The sequence below is a fragment of the Perca fluviatilis genome, chromosome 4, assembly GCF_010015445.1.
Source record: "Perca fluviatilis chromosome 4, GENO_Pfluv_1.0, whole genome shotgun sequence".
Classification (NCBI taxonomy): domain Eukaryota; kingdom Metazoa; phylum Chordata; class Actinopteri; order Perciformes; family Percidae; genus Perca; species Perca fluviatilis.
Window position 1 is genome coordinate 29,870,413 of NC_053115.1, and position 25,592 is coordinate 29,896,004.

The following is a 25,592-nucleotide window of genomic DNA, read 5'->3' on the forward strand; positions in this document are numbered from 1 at the left end:
TGTAATGAAATAAATTTAACAACTCATGAATTGCCAGAAGTGTGTTTAGCAAGTTCAGTGACTTTTATGACTTTTTCTGTACTGTGAAATGAGAAAAAAAGAAGAAAAAAATTAACGAATGAGTTAAATGAAAATTAATTACTTGTTCAAGTGTTATTCAAGTGTTAATTATTCAATCAATTCCCCTTTTGACCAATTATTTTCTGCATTGCTCAGCAGATATGCCCAATATGTCCATTGAAGACTTGGAATGTTTGGTGCCAAAAAGGCGTATCTGATGTTTTTGCCTTTTTTTTTTTTTATTTTAAAATGTTTTAGAACATGTTCATTGTGTTAACATGCCATAAGTTTATTACTTAAATACTCATTCATGTAAGTATGCCTGTGGTTGCAATATTTGTGGTTTAAGGTTAACAATACAGGTGATTGAAGTGTGGTCAAAATTTTGTTTTGTCTCTCCTGTAAAATTTGTCAAAAACCACTAACCCTGGAGCTACGCCCACGCCTAGCTTAGAAAAAACATGAATTGATTGTAAAAGTAATCGGGAGTGTTTGTTGAATTTCTTAAGGCCAAAGACTAATAATCACCTGATCCTGCTGCTGTGTTAATAAACTAAAACTTTAAGTGATGATTCTTTGTTGGCTTTTCTTTTATTTATTTGCTGTCAGAACAGATTTTTTAACCTATTTTGTTCACATTGAAACCATAGAGACCTGCGTCTTCACTCTGATTGTATTTGATGTGTCATTGGCCTTCACATCTGTTCTTTTCCCACTTGTATTTTTCCTCATGGCTGACTAAACAGAACAAATTTGTTTTGTTTGCACGGCCAGCAGATTTAGTTTAGTTTTTTTTTCTGTGTGAAAGCAGCCATGTTGTTTGTGATAGAACAAGTCAGTTTGTTTCTTCTCCTTCCTCCTCTGTTCAAATGTTGTCATTTCGCTGCATCCACTGCTGGCCTTCACTGAAAAACCCCAAATGCTTCCTCTCTCTGTAGACCTTCCCTTTAAATAGTTTTCCTGCTCTGCTGGACATTCAAGACCCACAAAAACAAGTCTGACCTCCTCCCTCTGCTGTCCATGTGGCTATCAGACAGTTTGACAGTTCAGCAGAAAGCAGTGAACACAAAAAGATACATACATGAAGCTGTGTGATAATACTTTCAAGCCATATTGAGATTATAATATCTGTGAAGAGGTAACCTTTTCCAAAATGGAGAGCAAGCAGTTGTGGAGGTTACTGTTCCGGTTGTTTCTCTGCCTGCTGAGCTCCCTTCCCCCCAACACACAAAGAGCTGAGCGGCAGCGCTGGCTGCAGAGCGTAGCAGCTTGGAAACGGTTTTGCCTGAGAAGCAACGCTCTGGGGGGAGAAAAGGGGGTGGGGTTGGGTGGCTGGGTGGGTGGGGGGGCTTGGGGCGGTGGACCAGAGACCCTGACCTCCACTGCTGCAGACTGTCTGGCTGTGTGCCGCCACTGCAGACCTCATTTAAAACCGGTGTTGCAGCTTCACATCCGACATCCTGTCTGACGAAAAATCCTAATCAGGTTGGATGCCGAGCCGACTCTCCGGCCATCATATAGCTGGGACTGACAGCTGGTTTCTGTGGAGAGGAAACCGAAGAGCCAATCTAACGATGCGTTTCCACATACAAAAAGTTGGTCTCTCTCGAGTCTGAAGCCCGGTATGTTTGGGTCGAGCACATGATTTACATACTCAGCTCTGATTGTGCGGTTATTTTCTCGAAGTTGACGAATTTTTTGTTTGTCTTATTTAAGTCTTGGTAGCTTGATAGAGTTCTATCGTAGAGAATTGTGAAGCTGTTGAATTTTCCTCGATTTTGTATGAAGTTTTTAAAATATTTGAGTGGAGTAGAAAAAAACCCTCTTTCACAGAACATTTGCATAATGTTGAACCTTTTCCAACTTCTTTTTCTTTTCTTCTTTTATTTTTGATCAGGATATATCCTTCAACGCCCACTTAAAACAAATCTCAAGAACAGCCTTTTTCCATCTTCGTAACATTGCCAAAATTAGGAATATCCTGTCTCAAAACGATGCTGAAAAACTAGTCCATGCATTCATTACTTCTAGACTAGACTACTGCAATTCCTTACTATCAGGTTGCTCACATAAGTCCCTTAAGACTCTCCAGCTGATCCAGAATGCTGCAGCACGTGTTCTGACGAGAACTAAGAGAAGAGATCATATTTCTCCTGTATTGGCTTCTCTGCACTGGCTTCCTGTAAAATCTAGGATCGAATTTAAAATCCTCTCTCCTGACCTACAAAGCTCTGGAAGAGCTCCTAGTACCTTACTGTCCTAGTAGAGCACTACGCTCCCAGAATGCAGAGCTACTTGTGGTTCCTAGAGTCTCTAAAAGTAGACTGGGGGCCAGAGCCTTCAGCTATCAGGCTCCTCTCCTGTGGAACCAGCTCCCACTTTGGGTTCGGGGGGCAGACACCGTCACCACATTTAAGAGTAAACTGAAAACCCTCCTCTTTGATAAAGCTTATAGTTAGGGAGTGAGGAGTTGCAGCGTCCGCCTAACCGGCCCACCTGCTTCTCTTCGTAGTTTATTTATCATATAATCAATAATATAGCGAGAGTAGAGGGAGGCAGGCCAGTACAGCCCGATCCGGTTGGGGAGAGTTCTAGCCCGACCAGGCACCTCTCTTTAACCTGCCTCTCTTAGTTATGCTATTATAATTCTAGACTGCCGGGGAACTTCCTTCCTTCCTGTGACACACTGAGCTGCTCTCTCATCTCTACTTGTTTCCTTTTGTATGCATCCTGTCCCAGAAATGCTTGTTACTAACCTAGCTCTGGGGAGTTTACTCCCCGGAGTCCTTACGTTTCTTCTCTGCACGTTTCTTCGCTGCACGTTTCTTCAGAGCATAGCTCTGCGATTCTCTGCAATTCCCGGCTGCATCCTGCTGCATCCTGCTGCGTCCTGCTGCGTCCTGCTGCGTCCGCCGCATCCGACATGACATGAACTTCCACGATGACCTTCAAAGTCACTGTTCCATTATTTAATGTGACTATTATGTGCCACTGTTCATCACACCCCCAACCGGCCCGTCAGACACCGCCTACCAAGAGTCTGGGTCTGCCGAGGTTTCTTCCTAAAAGGGAGTTTTTCCTTGCCACTGTCGCAATAGCCACTGCTAATGCTTGCTCTTGAGGGAATTACTGTAATTGTTGAGGTTTTGGAATTTATAGTGTGGTCTAGACCTACTCTATCTGTAAAGTGTCTCGAGATAACTCTGTTATGATTTGATACTATAAATAAAATTGAATTGAATTCTGCTGTAGCAGTTGCCAGCAGCAGCAGCAGCAGCAGCAGCAGCGTGTTTTTCAAGGTTCAGTTCAAAATTAATGATATCCTGTCACATCTCAAGTTTTTGAGTCTTTATGTGCGAACAGTGTGAAATATGCTACTGTAGCATTAAGCATGTGATTTACATACTCGGATTGGGTTCTCATGTTGACACTGTACTGTTAGGCAATATATGACAACGTAATTCATGCCTCGTTGTTCTTGTTCTAGTCCTAGTAGCTTGGTACAGTTCAGTCATAGAGAGTCGTGAAGCTGTTGACCATAACAATCTATCTTTTTCTCCATTGTACTTTTACATAATTGCATGGTGTTGAAAACAACTTTGTGTGCCTGTTCTGCATGGAAATAAAACAAGAGTCATGTGGGTCAGAGGATGTTTGAATTTGTGTCACGCTCAAGGCAATTTCTAAATCTGAGTCCCAGATTGCATCCCCAGCATGTATTTGGAGGTTCCGCTCCCAATCAGTGGTATTCTGTGCGTCTTCAGTATTTGAGTCTGCGTAAAAAGCCAAATGCTTTACTGAAGGTCTAGTCTCGCTTTGCCAGACCTTCCTCCACAGCGCTGCAGAGGAGGGTCTGGCTAGTCCACACAACATTCCGGGATGGGAGAAAAACGTGCTCTGGTTTATCGGCATTTCTTTAAACCAATCACAATCGTCATGGGTGGCGCTAAGCACTGGTCAGAGAAATGGTGCCGCTGCAAAATAGCCTCGGGAAGGAACTTGTTTTGGTGGAACGTGTGTAAGTTCAGAAGTTGTTTTAGTCGTGCAACAGAAAACTCAGATTGGACAGATAGTCTACCTAGCTGTCGGCAGAGATCTGAGGAGCAGTTAACCAGAGTCCCCATAAATCCACCAGAGTTTAGAATTCCAACACAAAGAAAGCGGAAGGTAATGAACATCCGGTGGAAAAGAGTGAAATCCTGCAGAATTTCAGGCGGCAACAGAACATCGTGGACATAGACTACAGAAGGTCTATCACCCTTCTCACACATTGGGATTAAAACACCACCAACCAGTATTCAAGATTCAAAAAAGTGCTCAGCAGTGTAACGAGAGAAGTTGAGAAAGGTTCAACTTCATGCAAATAGCTCCAGCAGAAAACACAAATTGTTAACTCCCTGGTGGCACATAGGTAAGCAGATTTCCTAAAACTCCCTGGGGATGGATTCTCCACTCTGCTGAATTCATTAGAAGTTAATTATTGATACCAACAAAACCCAGAGTTATTTAATGTCCGCTGTGTTTTTAGTTGTAGTAGTTGTGAGGTTTGTGTTTGGCCAATCAGTAATAGTACAGCTAACTCTGTCCTGAAAGTTCCTGGGCCTTTAAGTGCTACCCCCAGAGCATGAGCTACGACACAGAAACTAGTGCCTGAATTGGACCAAAAAACATTATATTCATATGTCTGTATATCTTGTAGGGGTGAACCCGAATGGTCGACTATTGGTGGTGTTGAATGGTTTTTCCCAATAAATCATGAAATAGGCTTTAGCCTATTATGGTATAAATATCAGCCTATTCATAATTCTGTTATTAACAATTAGAAGTAAGGGTACTCATGTGGCCAAAAATCAGAAGTGCTCACTCAGTACTGGTGAGTATTGGGCCATTTCAGGTACTGACAAGAACTAAATGTAGACCTCAGTTCCTTCTGTCAAAACACATGTAAAGTTGAGCTCCTTGTTCCTTTAAAAGGGTTTCTAGGTTCCTATAAAAGTTGAAGGAAAGGGTCAATAACCTCGCAGAAACTGCTGAAGAGCAAGGTAGACTGCTTTCAGCTCCATATTTGGAGTTGTTCATACACTGTGCACAGGAGACTTACCAGTAGGCAAGCACCAAAAAGCCGCAGCACTTCAGGGATCAGCATGAGCTTCACGATCGTGGAATACAGAACAAACCAATTTGATTCAATTCAATTGTATTTATGGTGTCAAATCATACTAGAAGTTATCTCAGAACACTTTCTGGATAGAGTAGGACTAGACCACTTCCCCAAGAGCGATTGCACTTACGGTACAACCGCGGTGAGATAAAACCTCCTTTTAACAGGCTCAAACCTCAAACCTCAAATATATGGAGAAGAGATGCACCCCACACTACAAAAATTACTAACCATAATAACATTTGAAATCTGACCCACCAAGCCTTCTCAGTTTATGGTTCAAAGTTTGTTCGGACACATGAGAATCAATACCAAAGCTACAGTGACACTGTTCCTCTGAACAAGCATAGAAACACCAACCATCCAGATAGTTCAGGATCCGGAGCCACTGTAAGCCAAGACTGCATCCTCAATCAGGCCTCTGTGTTTGTTTGCACATAACTGACCGACCGTTATTTGCCCGACTAGCCCTATCCTCACTCACTCATTGGTTGGAACTGATCAGGGATGGACTGGGACCAAAAATCGGCTCTGGAACTTTGGCCCAGACCGGCCCACCACATAAGATCACAAATACCACCCGTCCTCGCACCCTGAATATGTATACCAACTCCTACTCCTTAAAACTACTAACGCCATGTAATGAGTAAGCATGAATCAGTGAGAGTTGACACATTAAATACTTCAAAAAAGGGCCATTTATTAATACAATAAAATGGTATTCAGTGTTATCAACAGTTTGTCCACCACTTGTTTTTGGCTCAGTTTTATCAAGGGGCAAAGTGTTTTAAGGGGAGTACTGCTTACCGCAGGTTCTACCCTCACTAGGGATGGGCATCGTTTGGATTTTAACGATTCTGATTCCAATTCCGATTCTTCCTTTTGATTCCGGTTCTTATCGATTCTCGATTCCGATTCTTTGAGGGGTGGAGTTGAAACAGGTTGGATGCTTATTTCACAAATAAGAGGAAAGTTTTATTTTGATTCATAGGTGGGTTGCAGTTTTACAGTTTTTACAATGCAAAATAAAGCCACACTAGAGCTCCGCTTACTGTGCTGCACGGCTGCAACACAACAAGCGCCTGGCTGCTACGGAAACCAAAACTTGCACATATTAAATTTGGAACCTATGACCAGATTTGAAACCAAATCCTCCAAACGATTCCAAACGATTCCAATAAAGAAACGATTCCGATGGAATCGTAATTTTTGAAACGATTCCGATTAGGAATCGGTTCTCGATGCCCAACCCTAACCCTCACTCCACTCCACCTAGGGCTGCACGATTATGGCCAAAATGATAATCACGATTATTTTGATCAATATTGAGATCACGATTAATTATCACGATTATTTGTTGATTTTAGCCAAAACTAATTTTATTGTCACATAATTATATAATTATAACTGCTTTTACATCCATATTGTGCTACATTCCTCCTTTATTGAAGGATACTGTGAAGAAGTATACCATTTCAGCTGTTGTGCGACCGCTTTCCACACATGCATGTTTGCCGTGAAAGATACAGGCAACGCAATTTTCTGTTCACATTAAGGGCGCATGTGGTGCCTGGTATCTACCGGACGAAATAGCTCCGCGGATTTCTATGGCTGATTACACTGCCACTTACATGTCTGCGTTGCGCTCTGATGCTCCGAAACCCACGTTAGAGGCAACATAAACATCGCTGAATGTCACGCTAGTAAACACAAATAACACGTTACACAGCAGGTAACATTAGCCTACCGTTAGCCACAGTAGTAACTGGATTAAACACGGCTAAAATGCTGACTGCTAAACAGTGTAGTGTGTCTGTATTTAACTGTAGGATTCCAACATCGGGACGTCCAACAGTCTGCTGCTAAAGCTATGGGCTGAAAGACACAAACTAGCACTATAGTCACTGCTGTTGTCTGAAAAACAACACAGACGGGACAAAACGTTGCGTTTACTGGTAAACTGGTAAACATCGTGTCCGGCTTATGATGACCGACTGCTACCTGTTGTGGAATTTTCCTCACGTTACTCTGTCCTCTGTGACTGTCTACATCTAGAAACTAAGCTGCGCGGTGCAGGCAGGGAACAGCTCTGATTGGCTCATGGAGACATGTGATCAAACAGTGGTTTATGGAGCGCTAGATTGGCTTTGCAAAAACTGTTCTATGAAGGAAATGACGCATTTTAAATATCGCTCGATCACGCAAGTTTGATCGTGGGAAGCCAAAATCGTGATCGTGATTAAAATTCGATTAATTGTGCAGCCCTAACTCCACCACTGCTGCCGACACCACCACCACTATCATCAGCCTCAAGAGCTGATGAAGGTCCTGCTACTGCTGAAAACACGTCTGTCAATTTGACACATTTGGCAGCGTCTGCCTGAAGGGCCTGTTTCTTTTTCTCACGCAGCTTCTCTGCACCTCCTTTGCGTTTCTTCTCCATGATCTCTATCACTATTCTAGCCTGGCAGATGCACACTGAGGGCCCGATCTTGCACTCAGTGCAATTGCCTTGGTACAACGACGCATGTATCATTCCTATTTTGCACCCGACACACAGCGGACTTTTCCCTCCACAGACGCACGTTGGTAAATTAGGGAATGTATTTGCTCTCCTGGGGGCGGTTCAGCGAAAAGAGGAGGCATTTTCCGGCGCAAACATTCCCTGGTACTATTTTGCAGTTTCAGAAAACAATTCCGCCACTGACCAGGAAAAACCTGGTCTAAAGTCAGTGGCGCTAGTCTAAAGTCAGTAGCGCGTTATTCAGATGCTATTTTAGGGGCGCATGCTTGGCCATAATGTAGCGTGTGCACAACGCGCATACACTTCTCTCATCTAAACGGACGCAGCAGTTCCCATTTTTGCAAACCATACATAATTACAAAGAAAAATATTACTGAAAATGCGCTTCAGGTGTTTGGATAGGTCAGGAGGCATTTTACAGTACAATCCTCAAAAAGTTGCAGAATTCTTTGTGGCTTGTTGTGTTTTACACAACATTTCCATGAATCATGGATGTGTTGATGACATAAATGAGGAAATATTAACGGAATTAAGGAGACGTGATGTTGAACTACGGTGGGATTGGACACTCCGGCGGGATCTGGTCCGGGAGTGACAATGCGCGATGTGCTCCTGGTGGAGCGGGTGGACGGAGATGGAGTGGGGGGGAGGAGGAATAGGCCAATCATCTTGCCATTCGCCCCTAGCCGTGCGCGACAGACACTAGCCAGGAAGTCCTGATACTATGCCAAAATAGACCTTTTTCATGGCAGACATGTTGACATGTCATAGTAGGAAAAGCACAGGTGTATTCAAAACCATCAATGATGGCTGAATTCCTGCATGCCATCGTTAAGGATATCAATTTCAGCTGTGCTTTTCCTACTATGACAAGTCAAAATGTCTGCTGTGAAAAAGGTCCATACTGTAGCCTATCAGACAAGGTATTCACAGCAAGTAACATCTCAAAACCAATGATGATACCTGGGGTTGTGTTTATTAATGAAGCCTCGGCCTTCAAATAAAAACTAAAAAATGACAATGCCATTACATCTGCATTGAAAATAAAATACAAATAATGAAATGTCACTGGCTACAGAAACCCCAAATTACACAAACTTGTAATTACACTTATAACACTTTCAGAGATAAAGTAGGCTACTTGCTGTACCTGAACATGGGGAGTAGATATATTGTAGGCCTATACCAAAACTACACTGAGAGTGTTAGTTACTACTATAACTATTCAAATATAAATTTATATAACGTGTTAAAGAATTAGCATTAAATAACCTATTTAATATTTTGTCAATGTCATATTACACTTTTGATTCATATTAAGGCTATGAAATGATGAAAATGACTAGGCCCTATCAATTTTGTCTGTGAAGCTTTCACAAACAACCACCAGGTCTTTGCCAGTTCCGCAATAGTAAACGCAAATATGAAAGACAAGGAAAAACTGCACTCTGATGGAAGACAGACAGAAAGTGCAAGCTAGGTTTTTTTGGTTAAACTTTTGGTTACATTTGGTGAATTATTTAAACCCCTTCCCTGTTTGTTAGCAGGTTTAGAGTGGTACCAATGCATACCGGATGTTTTCTTCATCCTAGCAGCAAAAGTGAGCTCACTACAACCTCTCATATACAACCAAGTGAAATCTCGGTCAACCCGCGATTCATTTCTAACGCGTTTAATGTTTCAAGTTAACTTAACAGAAATGATTTAACACGTTAAGTTTGACAGCACTAAATGGCACGATCATAACTATGCAATTCGTTAAGATAGGGATAAAGGCAGCCTATGTTTCCTGCTCCTGGCACTTACCAGTATTGCTGATGTGAAATTAACTCATGTCTAATGATGTAGGCCTATACTCTTCTTCTTCAGTTTTTTTTAATGAACGTAGCATATAAGTGATTGTATTTGCGCCCCCTGCTGTTGCCTGTTAATATCGCTTTAATAGACTTTTTTTTTTTTGTGCCAACGGCCGTCGGTTGGATGGCCGTTCTGGACTTTGCCAGAACGCACAGATTGTCAGTCCATCCCTGGGTGGTGCATTTGGAGGCCCACACTCCATGGCTGCAGCAATCCTCTCCAGACTTGAGGAGATGCGCCCGAGAGGCCGCAGCAACATCTCCACCCGGCCAAGACGGGCATTTATTACTTTGCCGCATCGGACAGATCCCGCTGGCGTGCGCCAGGCAAATCCGCCGTCTTAATAGCAATCCGCCACGTAACAAGCGCTCCTGCTCTTAAAGGGAATGTGAGATGATGCTCTGATTGGTTATTTTCACGTTACGCCCAAACCACACCTAGCTACTTCAGAGCAACCCATTTAAGATTTGCGTAGGGCGCAAGACCGCCCCGAGATCCGCCCACAAAGCTACTTGCGTTTTGCGTTTCATACTTGCGTTTCAGATCGTTAAAATATGGCCCTGAAACTGCATGCAGGCAGAAATCCCAAAGAGGGTGCTGTTTAAAGATATGATTGGGCCAGTCCAGTGTCAATTAAGAAAACAACCAATGGGCCGCTGATCTACGCGTTTCATGGGCCGCGTCTGTCAGAAAAAAAAACCTAGCCTATGTGATATTTTTGACTAAAGTGTTTTGGGCCAGCAGCCCAGTGTCAATTGAAAAAACAATGGGCCACCAATCTAGCCGGCCTACCACTTTTATGGGCCAGACAAAAATTTTTTTTTATAAAAAATAAATAAAGTGTCGGCAGTCGGCCCAAAAAGCATGCCGGGAAAGTGCCAGGTATGCCAGATGGCCAGTCCGCCCTTAGAACTGATGAAGCCTTGTACAGCTAAATTGTTGGTCAGAATTCATACTGTGGTTAACGGATTGACTGCAGGTCCACCTTAATCAAACAGTTGCTTCATCTATAAACAAAACACCAGACTCAAGACAGACTTTTCTCGTGACCAATGGCAGACCTTGCGTTAAACCAATGCTCATGCCGAGCATGGCAGGGTCACGCCTGAAGATCCATCTGGAGGCTGTGAATTCCGTTCGTCAATCTGGACACATGCTGTCATTATTTTGTCCATTGAATTTACTTGAAGATCATTATTTAATATGTGCCAGATCTGTACAATTTGAATATTTTGATGCCCCTCCTGCAGTTTTCCAGAACATTCTTAGATACAAACAGCAGCCTACAGTTTTATTGCCTGCACTGAGCACCAGACCACAGCTTGTCTGTTCTGAGAAAATGTTAATTGAGGGCATCTAACAAACATTTCTGAAGGCTGAAGCCACAGAGAAACACCAGTGTTACCTGTTCTGAGCAACAACAAGAAATGAGTCAAACAGGTAAATCAAGGTCTCATTTATTACTGCTAGTTTGTGTGAGGAAGTAAGCAGCCATTTGACTCCTGGTTTACCACACATCGCTGAATCCAAATGTCCAGACTTTCCCATGCTTATGTGCTGGTGGAATTGATGACTTCTCGATCGTAGTCATACCTTCTTCGTCCTGACAAAAATCAGACTAGGCTCGAAACATTGTCCATTTAAATAAGTCTGTGTGCATGCAACAGCGCATTACTGTTGATCTGTTAATCTACAGTGCCCCTATTGAATGCACTTATTGTAAGTCGCTTTGGATAAAAGAGTCAGCTTAATATAATGTAATGTTATGTTGTGGAGAAACTACACATACAGATTAACTTCAGAGAAGAAGTTTCAATGGACATTTTGACGTTATTTTCTCACTGTGACTGTCTCATAAGAATCCAGAAAACAGCTGCAAATCAAAAGGCCAAAATCCAACCAGCTGAACATCTTGCTTTCCTCAACATGCCACCCCCCCGCCACGCCACCCCCCCCCCTCCCTCCCTCCAAACTGAAATGTCACTTATTTTCTCTTTGGCTCTAATATCTCGTTCTCCACCTGCTCCACCTCCCACAGCAGACATGATGCCTGCAGACTGAGCCCTGAGCAAAGAGCTTTTTTAAACCACACCAGCTCTGGAACTTGACACTTGTGTCAACAAACTACACCAGCAGAACAGGCTGTGAAACTCTCACCTGGCTAACGGAATTTCACATAAAGCAGGATTTGACTAGCTCAAGTTTTTTGACACAGCTGAACTGATATTACCACTTACGGCAAGAGTGAAAGAGAGAGAGAGAGAGAGAAGCGCCATAATCAGCTGTTTCTCCATGAAGCGATAGACATCGAAACCACACTGCAAAAGATTTGACTGGGAAATTGACAGTCGAATCAGGCTCCTTAGATTTTAGCATGTTCACCACTACATACACACTACATATTTTCTTGTACTGGTTTTGGTAGTTGTGGCGTTGGTGTAGATTAATCGTCAGTCCTTTCACAAACTTGTCTATGCTTTGCTAGCAGAGCCATGCATTTATTTATATTTAGCCCCCCACTTCTGTTATAGCTCCGGGCCCCAGTTTGGGAATCACGTGTGTGATGTCAGGCTTTGCCCATTACCTTCTGCTCTCTGTGACAGGAAATAACCACAACCTCCGAACTAGCAATCTACACACTGAAAATGGCATGTTTTGAAGAAAATTTGGATAATTTCGCCACTATTTTGGAGCCAGAAGTGACCATATTTGGACAAAAGGAGCAGGGAGGATAAGCCAGGGTCTCTATGGCTTGAATGACGCTGTGCTGAGCTAAACGCTAAAGAGGGACAGAAAGTCGCAGATTTTCAATTCTTCTGAAGCGAGTCATCCAAAATCGGCAGACTTTCCCTTAAATTACCAGCTAACGCTAACTAGCTAGATTTGGTTGACAAGATGCTACTAAACACTGAACAAGACCTTTTTAGGCGACCAAGGACCACGCATAAGCATCGCTAGGCCTCTGTCCGGATAGACCGATAGATAGATAGAATGCAGGTTTAAGACAATTCCGCATTATCTTCACTTTTCAGGCCCGGAAGTTGCCGCTTGGGACGGAAAACTACTGTAAAAAATAATGCATAATCCAGCTAATTTAAATAGCTCACATTACTGTATTGTGTGAACAGTTAACTACATTTTATTTTGGGGGGGTGCAAATGTTCCACCAAAACAAGTTCCTTCTCAAGATCATTGTGCAGACAGTGACGGTGGATCCTGGAATGTATGTGTGGTAGAGCCTGACCTTAACACCACCGTGCTGTGGACATAGGTCTGGAGATGTGAGACTAGTGGTCTATAAAATGTCAAAAATAAGCATAATAAGAGAAAAAGTAACAATTTCTTGAAGCCCAATGAGACATCTTAATTGCTTGTTTTGTGCTGGAAACATAAAAATTAAGATAATCAGTTTACTATCACGAAAGGGTAAGAAAAGCATCAAATCTTTACAACTGAGTAGTTGGAGTCAATTGTTTTTCATTTTGCCCCAAAAAAAATTTAAGAAATAGGTTTCTCTTAATTGCCTGTCAGTGACTCACAACTTTTGCCTCGGCGAGTCAGGGGTTTAAGAACATACACAACCTGATCACGTGGTAATAAAGCTAAACTTTCTCAGCATTAGAGACTGTACTGTTCCTGAAGTCATGAGTCTTGTTATTAAAAAAAAAAGTTGCTATTTGAGGGGAAAAAAACTACCTACAGATTCTTTTTAGATTGGTTTTATTGAACAAAATGTTTTCAAAGGTCATGTAGGAAATACAATATTATACAAGTGTTGCACAAACAAGACTAACAAAGATATAGAAAAGGGAATTGTCAGTGGGCATGAACAGACAGATCGGAACATAAAATTCACCAGAACAGGGACTTGGAGATCTGTAAAGCCGACCACCAAACACTGATGTGGTCTAAGATTAAACAGGGGAACAGAATGCTAATACGTGAATACTGCATGGACTCCAAACCAGTAAGCACATATTTCCATTTTAAATCTGATTAGATCTTTCTACAGCCATAACAGTGTCCACAGCAAACAGATCTTTTTTGTTCTCATTTACTGACCAGATGGTGGTTTAGTTCGGTTTTACATGGACTTTAGGAAGTCAATATTTTTGATCTTTTTTTCTCCTTTTTTTTTTTAAGAAAAAGAAAAATTAAAAGTATACTTTGACAAAAAATATCAAGTTTCACTTGGTCTTTTTCCAGAGCTTTCGTTCACATTTAACGGTCTTTGTGAGATCAATAAAAGTTCCGGGGAAAAGCTATTAAGTGGACTATGAGTTAAGATTTTGTGTAGAATTATTGTTTCCGAGGTCAACACTCAACTTTTCTCTTGTGGAATGTAGTTTTGTCGCAAACGGAAATTCACAGGAGTTTTTTACAGACATGAAAATGAATTAAGGTGGCAACTCACAGCAGAAACCTTTTAGAAAACACACAAGGTGGTTTGGCAAGCTCATCCCAACCTGCAGGGGCCAGCAATGCTATAAATCCCTCAGAATAATTTACAGGAAGTTACTGTGATTGAACTAGAAAAACAGAATATGATGACATTCTTGTGCCAGTTATTTAATTCAGCACCAACGTTGCAAAGTTAGCACCTGTAGCAAAAAAAACAGTGTGGGTTCAAAAAAAAGTCAAACCAGATTTTTCAGATTATTTCACATTTTCTACATGATACAGGAAATAAGAAAATTAACGACCTTCATGTTTAGGAAACAGGCGACAATTAAGCACTGTCACACTCTCAAAGTGCATTTATTTTAGTTTGAAGGTGAGCCACATCAGTTTGATAACAGCACAAGAAATCAAGAAACTACCAAGTAGTATTTTGATGGGCAATTCTTCCTTCGACTCAACAGAGCACAGAGTTCTGATGGGAGATTAAACTTTCTGAAGCTGTAGTTTCAAATTTAACTGGTCAGGAAACAGAAAGTCCTGCAGTTTAAGTTAACAAATGTCACCACAAACATTTCTAAATCAGCCAAACAAATTTCTTACATCAAGGCTCCAAATGACAGTTGGTTGCCTGTGAAGAAAAAAAATGTATTTGACAAAAGTAAATCTTGAGCAGCATTAGACCGACAGCAGATGGTTATTTTTGTTATCTGGTGTTTATGGCGGTGGACCAGGGCCACATCATGGAATGGAGGAATTTTGAGGGGAAAAGATGCAATTTGGAAAATAAACTCTGAAATTAGTCAGAAATTTGTAAATATAGGATTCAGGGATGAAGTTTAACAGTGAGAGAACTTTAAAGATTGAAGTCAGAATTCTTATAGCTCATAATTCTTATGTTTTCCCAGAATTAAGATCTAAAGATGAATCTTAGAAACCCAATTGTTTGATGTAGGCCCAAGTCCTCTTCCATAGTCGCCATTTTCTGCAGTTCATGGATTCATGTTTCTGTAGGACATCAAATCATCCAACAGTCAAACATATTCTATAAGTCTTTTTGTCTCCATGTGTGGATAAACTTAACCAAAAAAGGAACACTTTGTGAAGGACTGCAGTTCAAACAAATCATCCAAGTATCAATCTGTCTGTATGGGCTGCAGGTTGGATTCCCTGCTATATTCGCCCCCAGAACCTTCCTGATTTCCAGTGGAAACAACAAAAGTACAAAAAGGAAGACAAACTAAACATTTTTCTCTTAATTGTTTAGTTAATTTGTTTGCTGGGACCAACCAACCATCATGTCTGCTCTTGTAAAGACTTTGGAAACTTGCCCTGCTCTTCCACCAGCTTATCTGGGCGTTCAATGTGATTGTCCTGTCCCACCACCAACTTCATTTTCTCCTTCTTTTCAGGGGAAATGGGGCGCTGCAGAGTGACAGCAGTTTTTAAGCGCTACAAGTAAAAATAATTAACAAAATGGCACTCTACTCCAAATGAGTTATACATACTCTTTAAACAACTGTGAGGAGGACCCAGTGCCTCGTTGAAGGACAGAAAATTCACTTTTGACCAAACCAGTCCCAGTGGATGCTGTGTCCCAAATCCATCAGCAACACTGGCTAGCAGGCAGTCAACTTAAAGCAGAATGATGGTTGGTTGAATTGTATAGTGTAAACTAAAGTGGACTGTGAAAATGTACCAGCATTCGGCCAAGTCTTTTCCCTGCCTGCTGAAAAAAGCATCACCTAACTTCAAATGCCTTTCAATCCCGAGTGCCCCTGTCAGGAACCAGAACTTCCACAGACAGACTGACCTCAACACTCAGCAGAGTTAACAAAAAAAACAATGTAAGACGTCTGCTATGAACACTGGGGCTCAGCCAGGTACAGGCTAATGGATGTAAAACACTAACATCTGCTAAGGGAAACAATGGGGGGGGGGGTTCACTTATTCTGGTATCTGAAGTCTCTCAGCACATGGTTGAGAGGTTGAATCTGAATCACTGGAGACAGGTTGACCTGTAGGATCTTTTGCGCTTTTCTGCGGGCCTCAGCTACAGAGCGAGAGTCATCCACCTTTATCACTTTCCTTCTAAGACCGTTTTTGTCCTTCCAGCCATTCCTCTGCCGGGTCGGGTTGTTCAGTTCCTTGGGGCCCCGACAATCTCTGTGGAGGCCGTTTCCCCTCCAGCCATTGCTGGTCAGCTCTGTGGGAGTCTCTGGGAATGCCCGTCCATTTGTGTAAAAGACCGGTGCAGAATCTCCGATGAGGGCGCCGTCCAATCGGATGGGGCAGGACAGGCTCTTCTGGCTGAACAAGGCCACAGCTTTGGTGGGCGCCCCACCACCGTTCTGAGAAGGCTGCAAAGGTATTCCTGAAAGCGTTGGAGGGTGCTGTTGCTTTGAAAAGGCAACAGATGGTGCCTCAGAGGTTTTGTCCCAAGAAGTGTGAATCTGGAGTCGGGCTGTATGGAAGCCAGACAGGCCCTCAATGTTGGTAAGTCTGAGGCACGGCCGCACCTGCGACACCTCCACAGTCCTACTGGGTGTCCTGCTGCAGGTGATGGCACGATGGTCCACCAGCAGCTCTGGAGGGCGGACCCCTTGAATCTTAGGGTTGCACTTCTCAGAGGTGTTCCAGGATGGGTGCACCTCTCTCTTCTTGGTCGGGGGCTTCCTTCCCCTCCTCTTGGCGGCAGGTCTGGCGCTCCTGTTGGGGGGCTTCAGCATGTCTTCAGTCAGGGGTTGGTTTGTGCTGGAGCGGTAGCCATACACGTCCATGCTACGTAGCACAGTGGGCTTGTGGCCCTCGTCGCCCAGCTCCTGCAGGAAGGTGACCAGCTCCTCACTGCTTGAGAGGTCACAGGACATTGGGCTGAGGATCTTTAGAGCATCCAGGAGGACGTTGTGCCCCGCTGACGATATCCGGGACCAGGAGTGGACCGCCCTTCGCTCTTCATTGGCAAATGCCAATGGCCGGCCAACCACGGGACCTCGCGCAGCGCCAGCCATGTTTCTAGTCCTGCCGGAAATACAGAAAGCATTTGGTTAAATGGAATCACAGAAAAGAACAAGAATTTAGTTATTTTGCAAACTTGTTATGGTCCTACTCTTTTTTTTGGTCCCTGTTCTACCAAATGAGGAGGAATTAACCTTTTATTAACTAAAAATTTATGTTTGTTGAGATATTGTGGACCTCTCACACTACACTCTCCCAATGAAGCTTATTTCAGGAAAAAAAAAAAAAAAAGTCTTGAAATATTGCAAAAAAGTTTACAAGCAAAACGCAATGAAAACAGATTTAGCGAATAATTTGTGTCATAGGTCTACATGAACCATAGCTCCGGTGCCGCCGGAAATTCGGCTGGACGTCTGTTACCTTGGGCTTTTTTTTGTGTAGGCATTTTAGACTCCGGTGGATTTATGAGGACTATGGTTAACTGCTCCTCAGATCTCTGCAGGGTAAATCCAGACAGCTAGCTAGACTATCAAATCCAAGTTTTCTGTTGCACGACTAAAAACAACCTTTGAACGTACACAATGTTCCACCAAAACAAGTTCCTTCCTTAAGCTATTTTGCACAGGCGCCACTGCTCCGTACGGCGCTTAGCCAAAGATGAATGTGATTGGTTTAAAGAAATGCCAATAACCATCCCGGAATGCTGTGTGGACTCACTAGACCATTCTTTGCAGCGCTGTGGAGGAAGGTCTGGCAATGCGAGACTATGGGTGCTATGACTTTCTAACCCATGACCTTCCAACTACTTGTTAAATGTGATCCAGAAACCGAAGCGTGTTCTGCAGCTTAGTTCACTGCAAGATGTTGTTGATACGAGTCACTTGAATATTAAATGTTAACATGGATGTGTACTGCTGCAGCTGTGACACACAGGCTGGGGATTTTTAATGGTCAGTTTAATGCTCAGCGGAAAAACTAGTTTACTGTCAGCAGCAGCAGTGTCGGACACTTCACACAGCCAGACCATAGGACCGAAGTATTTTCTTCTGTGTCACAAAGTATCGACGTTCGGTGCCCAGCCCTACAGACAGTAGACCACCAGACGAATATAAACAGTAAAGCTCCACATGCTGAGAAAACGACGCCAACTGGCTCGTTACCACGGCAACCTTCAGTCAGATCTGCACCTTTCATCTAAGAACCCAAGTGGTTGCCGGCTTGGCAACCAGGCATCAGCTTTCGGTTGCCGAAATTGACAATATGGTTGCCATGTTTTAAACTTCCTATATTTGGAGCAATTCATTTCTTATGTATGTACTAAACCACACATTTGAATAATGTTGCAGTATAATTTCCCATCCCTCTCAAATAGGGGAGCAACAGATCACAAAACTCACGGATCGGAGCACGGTTTTGAGTCACCAATCGGATCAATTTTCGGATCAGCACAAAAACCAATGGAACCAGAAGATGGCGGGGGGACTACGCGGCTGGTGCTGGAGCCGGCTGCGGGGCAGAGGCTGGCGGACCCAGCGGCTGTGGACTAGCGGTAGCTGAGCTACTGTACCAGGTTTGACTTGAAGACGCTGTATGTAAGTTTTGGAGCCAAACTTTGAAGGAACATTTAACCAGACTGTAAAAACATAATGAATGCTGGCTACTCAGTTTATAGTCAAGGTTTTGTTTACATTTAACCGGGCTGAAAAGAGCATGATAAATGCTGAGGACACTATATGTGAGTTTTGGAGCAAAGCTTTAAAGGGACACTTAACCAGACTGAAAGTACATGATAAATACTGGCTGGTCAGTTTACAGTCTATGTTTGTTAACATTTAGCCAGACTGAAAGAACGTGATTGATGCTGTCTGTTCAGCTTATACTCTGTTTGTTACTGCAACTAGATTGGTGTGTTTTCCACATAGCTTATTTCGGAATTTGATAGCTTGTTGAGACCTAGTTCTAGGGTTTATGTAACACCGTTCATATTTAGCAGAAGAAGTTTATCAGACCGGTTTCAACATACCTGTGACTTTAAACAGGAGGGGTAATTGTGGGCTGGAGTTTACGCGTGCTGCGTTTGATGTGGCCATGTATCTTACAGATAGGGGAGTGGGTCTGCGGTCTCAGAAGGTTAGGGGATTTATTTTATTTTTTATGTTTTTACCACACCTTGCTCAGATCTAACAGATCACCCTTTGCTACAAATTTATCAGCGAATTCCAGTAGGGTACACGAGACATATATGCATGTATATTTTACATCTGCTGAACTTTCAATCCTTTCAGTTAACATCATGGGGCTAAACGGAACGATCACGAGCTAAATTCCTGGACTATTTAAGAAGAAAGAAAATAGATGTAGCGCTTATACAAGAGTCATATTTACGTAAAAGAGATGTAAACCGCCGCCAAAATAAATACTACAAGATTGCTGCTTCATCTAGTGACAACACCAAAACCAAGGGATCCATTGTGTTACTGTTGCGGAAATTCACACTCACCGTAGATAAAAGTAGTAAAGATCTATCAGGCAGAATATCATATATATTCACCACAATAAGGAGAAAGAAAATAGCCTTTGTTTCGATATGCACCGTCTACATATGACGTAAGCTTTTTCCCGCGTCTAACCAATGAATTGCTCCGTTAATGAATATTCACTAATTATAGGGGGAGACATGAATGCAGTGCTAGATCTAAATCAGGATAGATCAGGGGTCAACCACACAAAGACCCAGAAACACACGTCCGACATGTTTAGAGCAGTTGTGGAAGATGTATGGAGGATGCACAATCCTACTAGCAAGGATTACACCTTATTTTCCGCATGCCACCTCACCCACTCCCCGTATGATTATATTTTGTGCTCTAGTGAGCTTAAGGCAATGTTTCACACGATGGCAATAGAACCAGCAATTCTGTCTGATCACAATGCGCTGTTAACCACATTCCATTGCAATATGTTAGGAGAAAGATCTAGAAGGTGGCAATTTCATAACTCCCTTCTCCAGAACACAGCCTTTGATGCAGAGTTTAGAGCCAAACTGGCTGAGTTTATAGCAATCAATACTGACTCAGTCTTGGACCAGGCATTCATTTGGCAAGCAACTAAAGGATTTATTAGAGATTTCACATCTTCCTTTGCGGTCAATTTGAAGAGAAAAAGAGAAGCAAGGATTGCGGAGTTGGAAGAACATTGTAAATCTCTGAAGCAGTCTCTATTGCTATACTCTTTTAGTCACAAGTCGAGCAGAGCAAAATTATTTGCTAAGAAGGAGAGCTGAATTCATAATGCAGAGTTATTAAATTATTATTTCAAATGGTTGCAAACCAAGCAAATTGTTGGCTCTGAAATTAAAACAAAGCGAGTCCAGAGCTACTATCAACTGACACTGACAGAGGTATCTCAACGAATCCTAAAGATATCAATGCCACTTTCCAATCCTTTTATTCAAAGTTGTACGAGTCCTCCTGCAATCCAGATCCGACACAGTCCCAGGAGTTCCTAAAAGAGCTAAATCTGCCACTTCTTGAACCAGAGGAGGCAGAAGAACAGGGTCAATCTATAACATTGGAGGAAGTTAAATCAGCATAAAAAAAAAAAAATAAAAAAAAAAAAAAAGGAAAACACCGGGGTTGGATGGAATTCCATCAGAACTTCTTCTACAGTACTTTTACATATAAGGACCTATCATTTTACAAGCTTTAACCTCGGCCATAGAGATGGATACTTTTCACCAACAAACCAACACTGCACTAATTTCTGTTATACCCAAAAAGGCCAAAGATCTTACGGAGTGCTCAAATTACAGACCCATCAGGACTCATATTAAGCTCTATTCCAAAGTCTTGGCACTCCGCTTAGAGCGCTTTATTGAGAAGCTAGTCCACCCCAACCAATCACGCTTCATACCAAAGCGTCACGCTACAGACAATGTATGCAGATTATTTCATGTAATAGAAGAAGCCAGAAACCTTCCAACAACAGCAGCAGTTTTATCAGTGGATGCGGAAAAGGCTTTTGACTGTCTAGAGTGGAAATACTTGTGGCAAGTAATGGAGAGGCTTGGTTTGGGGGCCAAATTCATTGACATGGTGCATACTTTATATGCGAATCCCACGGCCATAGTCTCAACCAATGGCTTGCATTCTCAGCAGTTTCCCATCGAAGGGGGCTCTCGACAGGGATGCCCGCTCTCCCCCCATGCTATTTGCGATCTCTCTTGAACCGTTAGCCCAAGCTATAAGGCAAACAAAATATGTAATGTCCAGATTAAATCCAACAGCAGCTCAATATCATTATTTGCAGATGATACTTAGTTGTACATCTCTGATCTTGAGGACTCTATTCCAAAACTTCTTAAGATCTTCAATGAATTTGGCTCGATCTCTGGCTATAAAATCAATTGGGATAAATCTAATCTTTTATTTTTAACAACAGGCATGGGACGTCAGCTATTAGTGGTACAATACCAATTCAAAGCAAAATTACATATTTGGGCATCATCATACATGCATCACTACAGCGAGTGGTCCAGGACAACTATGAAAGTATATTAAGTAACGTTCAAAGGGATCTGACTAGGTGGACTGTGCTGTCGGCCTCACTGCGGTCCAGGATTGCTGTTAAAATGAACATAGTTCCCGGTGTGAATTTTTTAAGTTCAATGATCCCCTTACCCCCGCCAATGAACTTCTGGAAGAAACTTGATACTTTAATTTGGCAGTTTATTTGGAAAAATAAATAACCTAGGCTAAAATACTCTACCTTGCAATGTACCACAAACACGGAGACCTGGCCCTCCCCAATTTTAAAATGTATCACAAGGCCTTTCAGCTACAGGCCCTCAAGAGTGTGGATGGACCCTTCATCTACAGTTCTACATTGGAAGTCTAAGACTGCAAGACCTTGCCGTTGCAGGTGTTTGTCCAACAAAGTGTATGCTAACCTTTGGCCCCATTATCACCAACACATTGGCCAACTTTAAACAGGTGGAGGAGCACCTGCGCTACACCAATAAGTGGCACGTGAATACCCCAATATGGCACAATACACACTTAATGTCTGGTAACAAACCTTTTGCTTGTAAGCAGTGGAGGGACAAGGGTATTTATACTGTAGACTAGATATTCAATGAAAAAGGTATGGTGACAGGGTTCATATGCATTTTAACCAATACTTTTGCATGACTATGCGTTCCTGAAAATGTCAGTCGACATTATACAATAAGAATAAAAATCTGTGTTAAAGTGTACCCTCAGAGGTTTAACTATAAAATGAATGACAATTTATGTGGTTCATAGTGGGATTCATAATATCCCTCCCCGAATAGAACGTTGAGGTTAAGATGACGTGAAAATACATTTATTAATGACATATTATTATGCTGTGTTAAAACAAATTCCATGACTTTTCCAAAACTTTCTGGGTTTTTTTATGTTTCTAAAACCTTTCCAGGCCTGGAATTTGCATTTTTCAAATTCCATAACTTTTCCAGTTCTTTTCAAAACATATGAACCCTGTGGTGAGTTTTGAAGACCTGAGAGCTAGTTTTGAGGTCCCCAGGACATCCTTCTACTTTTATCTTTGCTTACAGTTTTTTACAAATCACGTTGGCACTAATTTCAGAACGTTGATGTAATTTTTCAAAACTCTAGACACAAAACTCACAACCAATGATCAAAATACAATTTTTTTCAAAACTAACACTTGTTTCAATTGCTTGGTTACAATACACATAAACCTAAGATCATTTGTTCATTTAACAAAGATCACCGGTTCAATATGACACAACTTAACATCAAAGTACTACTACTATTTCAAAAAGCAATTCACACATTACAATTATTTAACTATCAATTGATACAACTGCTCAAAATGATAAGTAACTGTTGCATTACTCTTAATGCATAGTTGTATGGAAACAGACAAACAATATTCCATGTCATGAAAGATCATGAAAGTTTCAAGATAATGAGATTCATTGTCACTAATTAGCATGGCGCATGAACTCAGACTACATTATCTATGGATGTAATATTTCATCATAATTCTTTACTGTAATGTACTACTGTTTAACAGACACTGTTTCTATGGTCCCATGTACCACCTTTAAGACTATTTACAGTATTGACAGTACTGCACTGTATGCATGCAGGCCCTTGGAATTGCTTGTCCAATTCTGCCAAATTGTTACTGATGATTGAGATATATACTTTATACACTGCATATATACAAAAACATATACATTAATACTCATACCACATTGTTCGCCATGCCCAAAGGTTTTTTCCAAGAAGTTTGGCTAATTGCAATGTAGATGAGAACCTGTGGCCAAATCCACAAGACAGTTGATGAAGATGTAGAAGTACAGTAAGGGGCACACTCTGGACTTGATTATCTCCAAGGGTCTAAACATTTCCAAGGTTGTGGTGACTGATGTTGCTCTCTCTGATCATTCCTGTGTTTTCTTTAACGGCACTATCTCTGTGCCCAAAAGTGTTCAAACAAAAAAGGTAATCAGAAAACGGTATATCACTGAAAACAGCAGTGAATCATTTATTCAGCTTTTCTCCTCTACACCCGCCCTCACTGGGGCCTCAGTGACTGAGCTTTTAGATAATTTCAACTGTAAAATTACAAATGTTATTGATGCTATTGCTCCCACTAAGGTCAAAGCTGTCTCTGGTAAGAAAAAATCTCCATGGAGAAATTTTATAGTGGTGAGAACAGAAAAAAAAAAAAAAAAAAAAAAAAAAAAAAAGAGTGTCGAAAAGCTGAACGCAGTTGGCGAAAAACTAATCTCCAGGTCCATTATAACACTTATAAAGAGAGACTTCGCATTTATAATTTGGAACTAAGGAATGCAAGGCGGTCCTTTTTCTCTGACATTATCGCCAGAAATAATAATAATTCACGTGCTTTGTTTGCTACTGTCGATAGATTAACAAACCCTCCAGTACCAGTAGCATCTGAACTGTTGTCTACCAAGGCTTGCAATGACTTTGCCTCCTTCTTCACAGACAAAATTCAGAAAATTAGACAAACAGTCAGTGCTTCCATATCAAGTACAGGATATCTGCTGTCACAGTGTGCACGCAAAACAAATTCCAATATGACACAATTTCATACGATCAACCTTAAAAAACTGGAGGACATTATACAACATCTGAAAACCTCCTCCTGTTGCCTTGATATTCTACCAACGGCGTTTTCAAAAATGTTTCGAATTGTTTGGCTTCTGATCTTCTACAGATTGTGAACACATCTCTGCTCTCAGGTATCTTCCCACAGGCCCTGAAAACTGCAGTCATCAAGCCACTCCTAAAAAAGAACAATCTAGACACAACACTAATGAGCAACTATAGGCCAATATCAAACCTTCCATTTTTAAGTAAAATCATAGAAAAAGTGTTTTTTCAACAACTCAACCTTTTCTTATCGCGAAACAACAATATGTGCATTGAACAAATTAATGATTGGATGTGCCAGAACTTTCTTAAATTAAATGAAGAAAAAACTGAGGTGGTTGTTTTTGGAGCAAAAGAGGAACGATTGAAAGTCAGCGCTCAGCTTCAAAACAACAATGTTAAAAACAACAGACAAAGCCAGAAATCTTTGTGTAGTCATGTAGACCTGAATTTTAAAAGCCACATTAAGACAATTACAAAATCAGCCTATTATCACCTTAAAAATATATCAAGGGTTAAAGGACTTATGTCTCAGCAGGATCTGGAAAAACTTGTCCATGCTTTTATCTTCAGTAGACTTGACTACTGTAATGGTGTCTTTACAGGTCTCCCTAAAAAGTCAATCAGACAGCTGCAGCTGATTCAGAACGCTGCTGCTCGAGTCCTCACTAAAACCAGGAAAGTGGATCACATCACTCCAGTACTGAAGTCTCTACACTGGCTTCCAGTGCCTAAAAGAATTGATTTCAAAATACTTTTACTGGTTTATAAATCACTAAACGGTTTAGGGCCAAAATACATTTTGGCCCTAAACATACATAAACAGGGTGAAGCAGCGTTCAGTTTTTATGCTCCACATATTTGAAACAAACTCCCAGAAACCTGCAGGTCCGCTGCAACTCTGTTCTTTTAAATCTAAGCTAAAGACCTATCTTTTTGATATTGCTTTTCTTTAAATAACCTATTTTATTAACTTTAATTTCTTATACTGCACTGTAACTTTTATTCTTATACTGCACTATCAATTTTATTCTTGTCTTTTAATGTTTTTAATTTGTTTATTAATGTTTTTAAATTGTTTTTAATTGTTTTCTAACTGTTCTTTAATGTTTTATGTAAAGCACTTTGAATTGCCCTGTTGCTGAAATGTGTTATACAAATAAAGCTGCCTTGCAGTAATCACTCCTTTGTTTTGCTTTTTAAAGTACAAGCAAGTTGAGGAACACTGCATTTGATGTTTTACAGTACTGTCTTTTCTTTTCCATTTTGTAGCCAATTATTTTGCTTCGATTCAAATAAACCTATGTTGTGATTGTACGGTATTGTTTTTCAGCAATACATTTCAGGTTTTGTTCAATGATTCCACTGTCTGTAGTATTCTCTCTACTAATGCAGTACTTTTACAGGGATGTATTTACCTGTAGTACCATAATGAAACATGTAT

At 41.4% G+C, this 25,592-nt stretch overlaps 1 protein-coding gene across 2 annotated transcripts in view; it reads right to left on the minus strand.

The window, feature by feature from the left end:
* Positions 1-13,305: 13,305 nt before the first annotated feature.
* ccdc71 (coiled-coil domain containing 71) overlaps positions 13,306-25,592 on the minus strand; it is a 33,730-nt gene continuing 21,443 nt past the window's right edge. For both annotated transcript variants that reach the window (XM_039797284.1, XM_039797283.1), the window contains exon 2: positions 13,306-17,021. In XM_039797284.1, the coding sequence (XP_039653218.1) occupies positions 15,944-17,011 (1,068 nt within the window). In that variant the 5' untranslated portion in view covers positions 17,012-17,021 and the 3' untranslated portion in view covers positions 13,306-15,943. The remainder of the gene's footprint in view (positions 17,022-25,592) is intronic.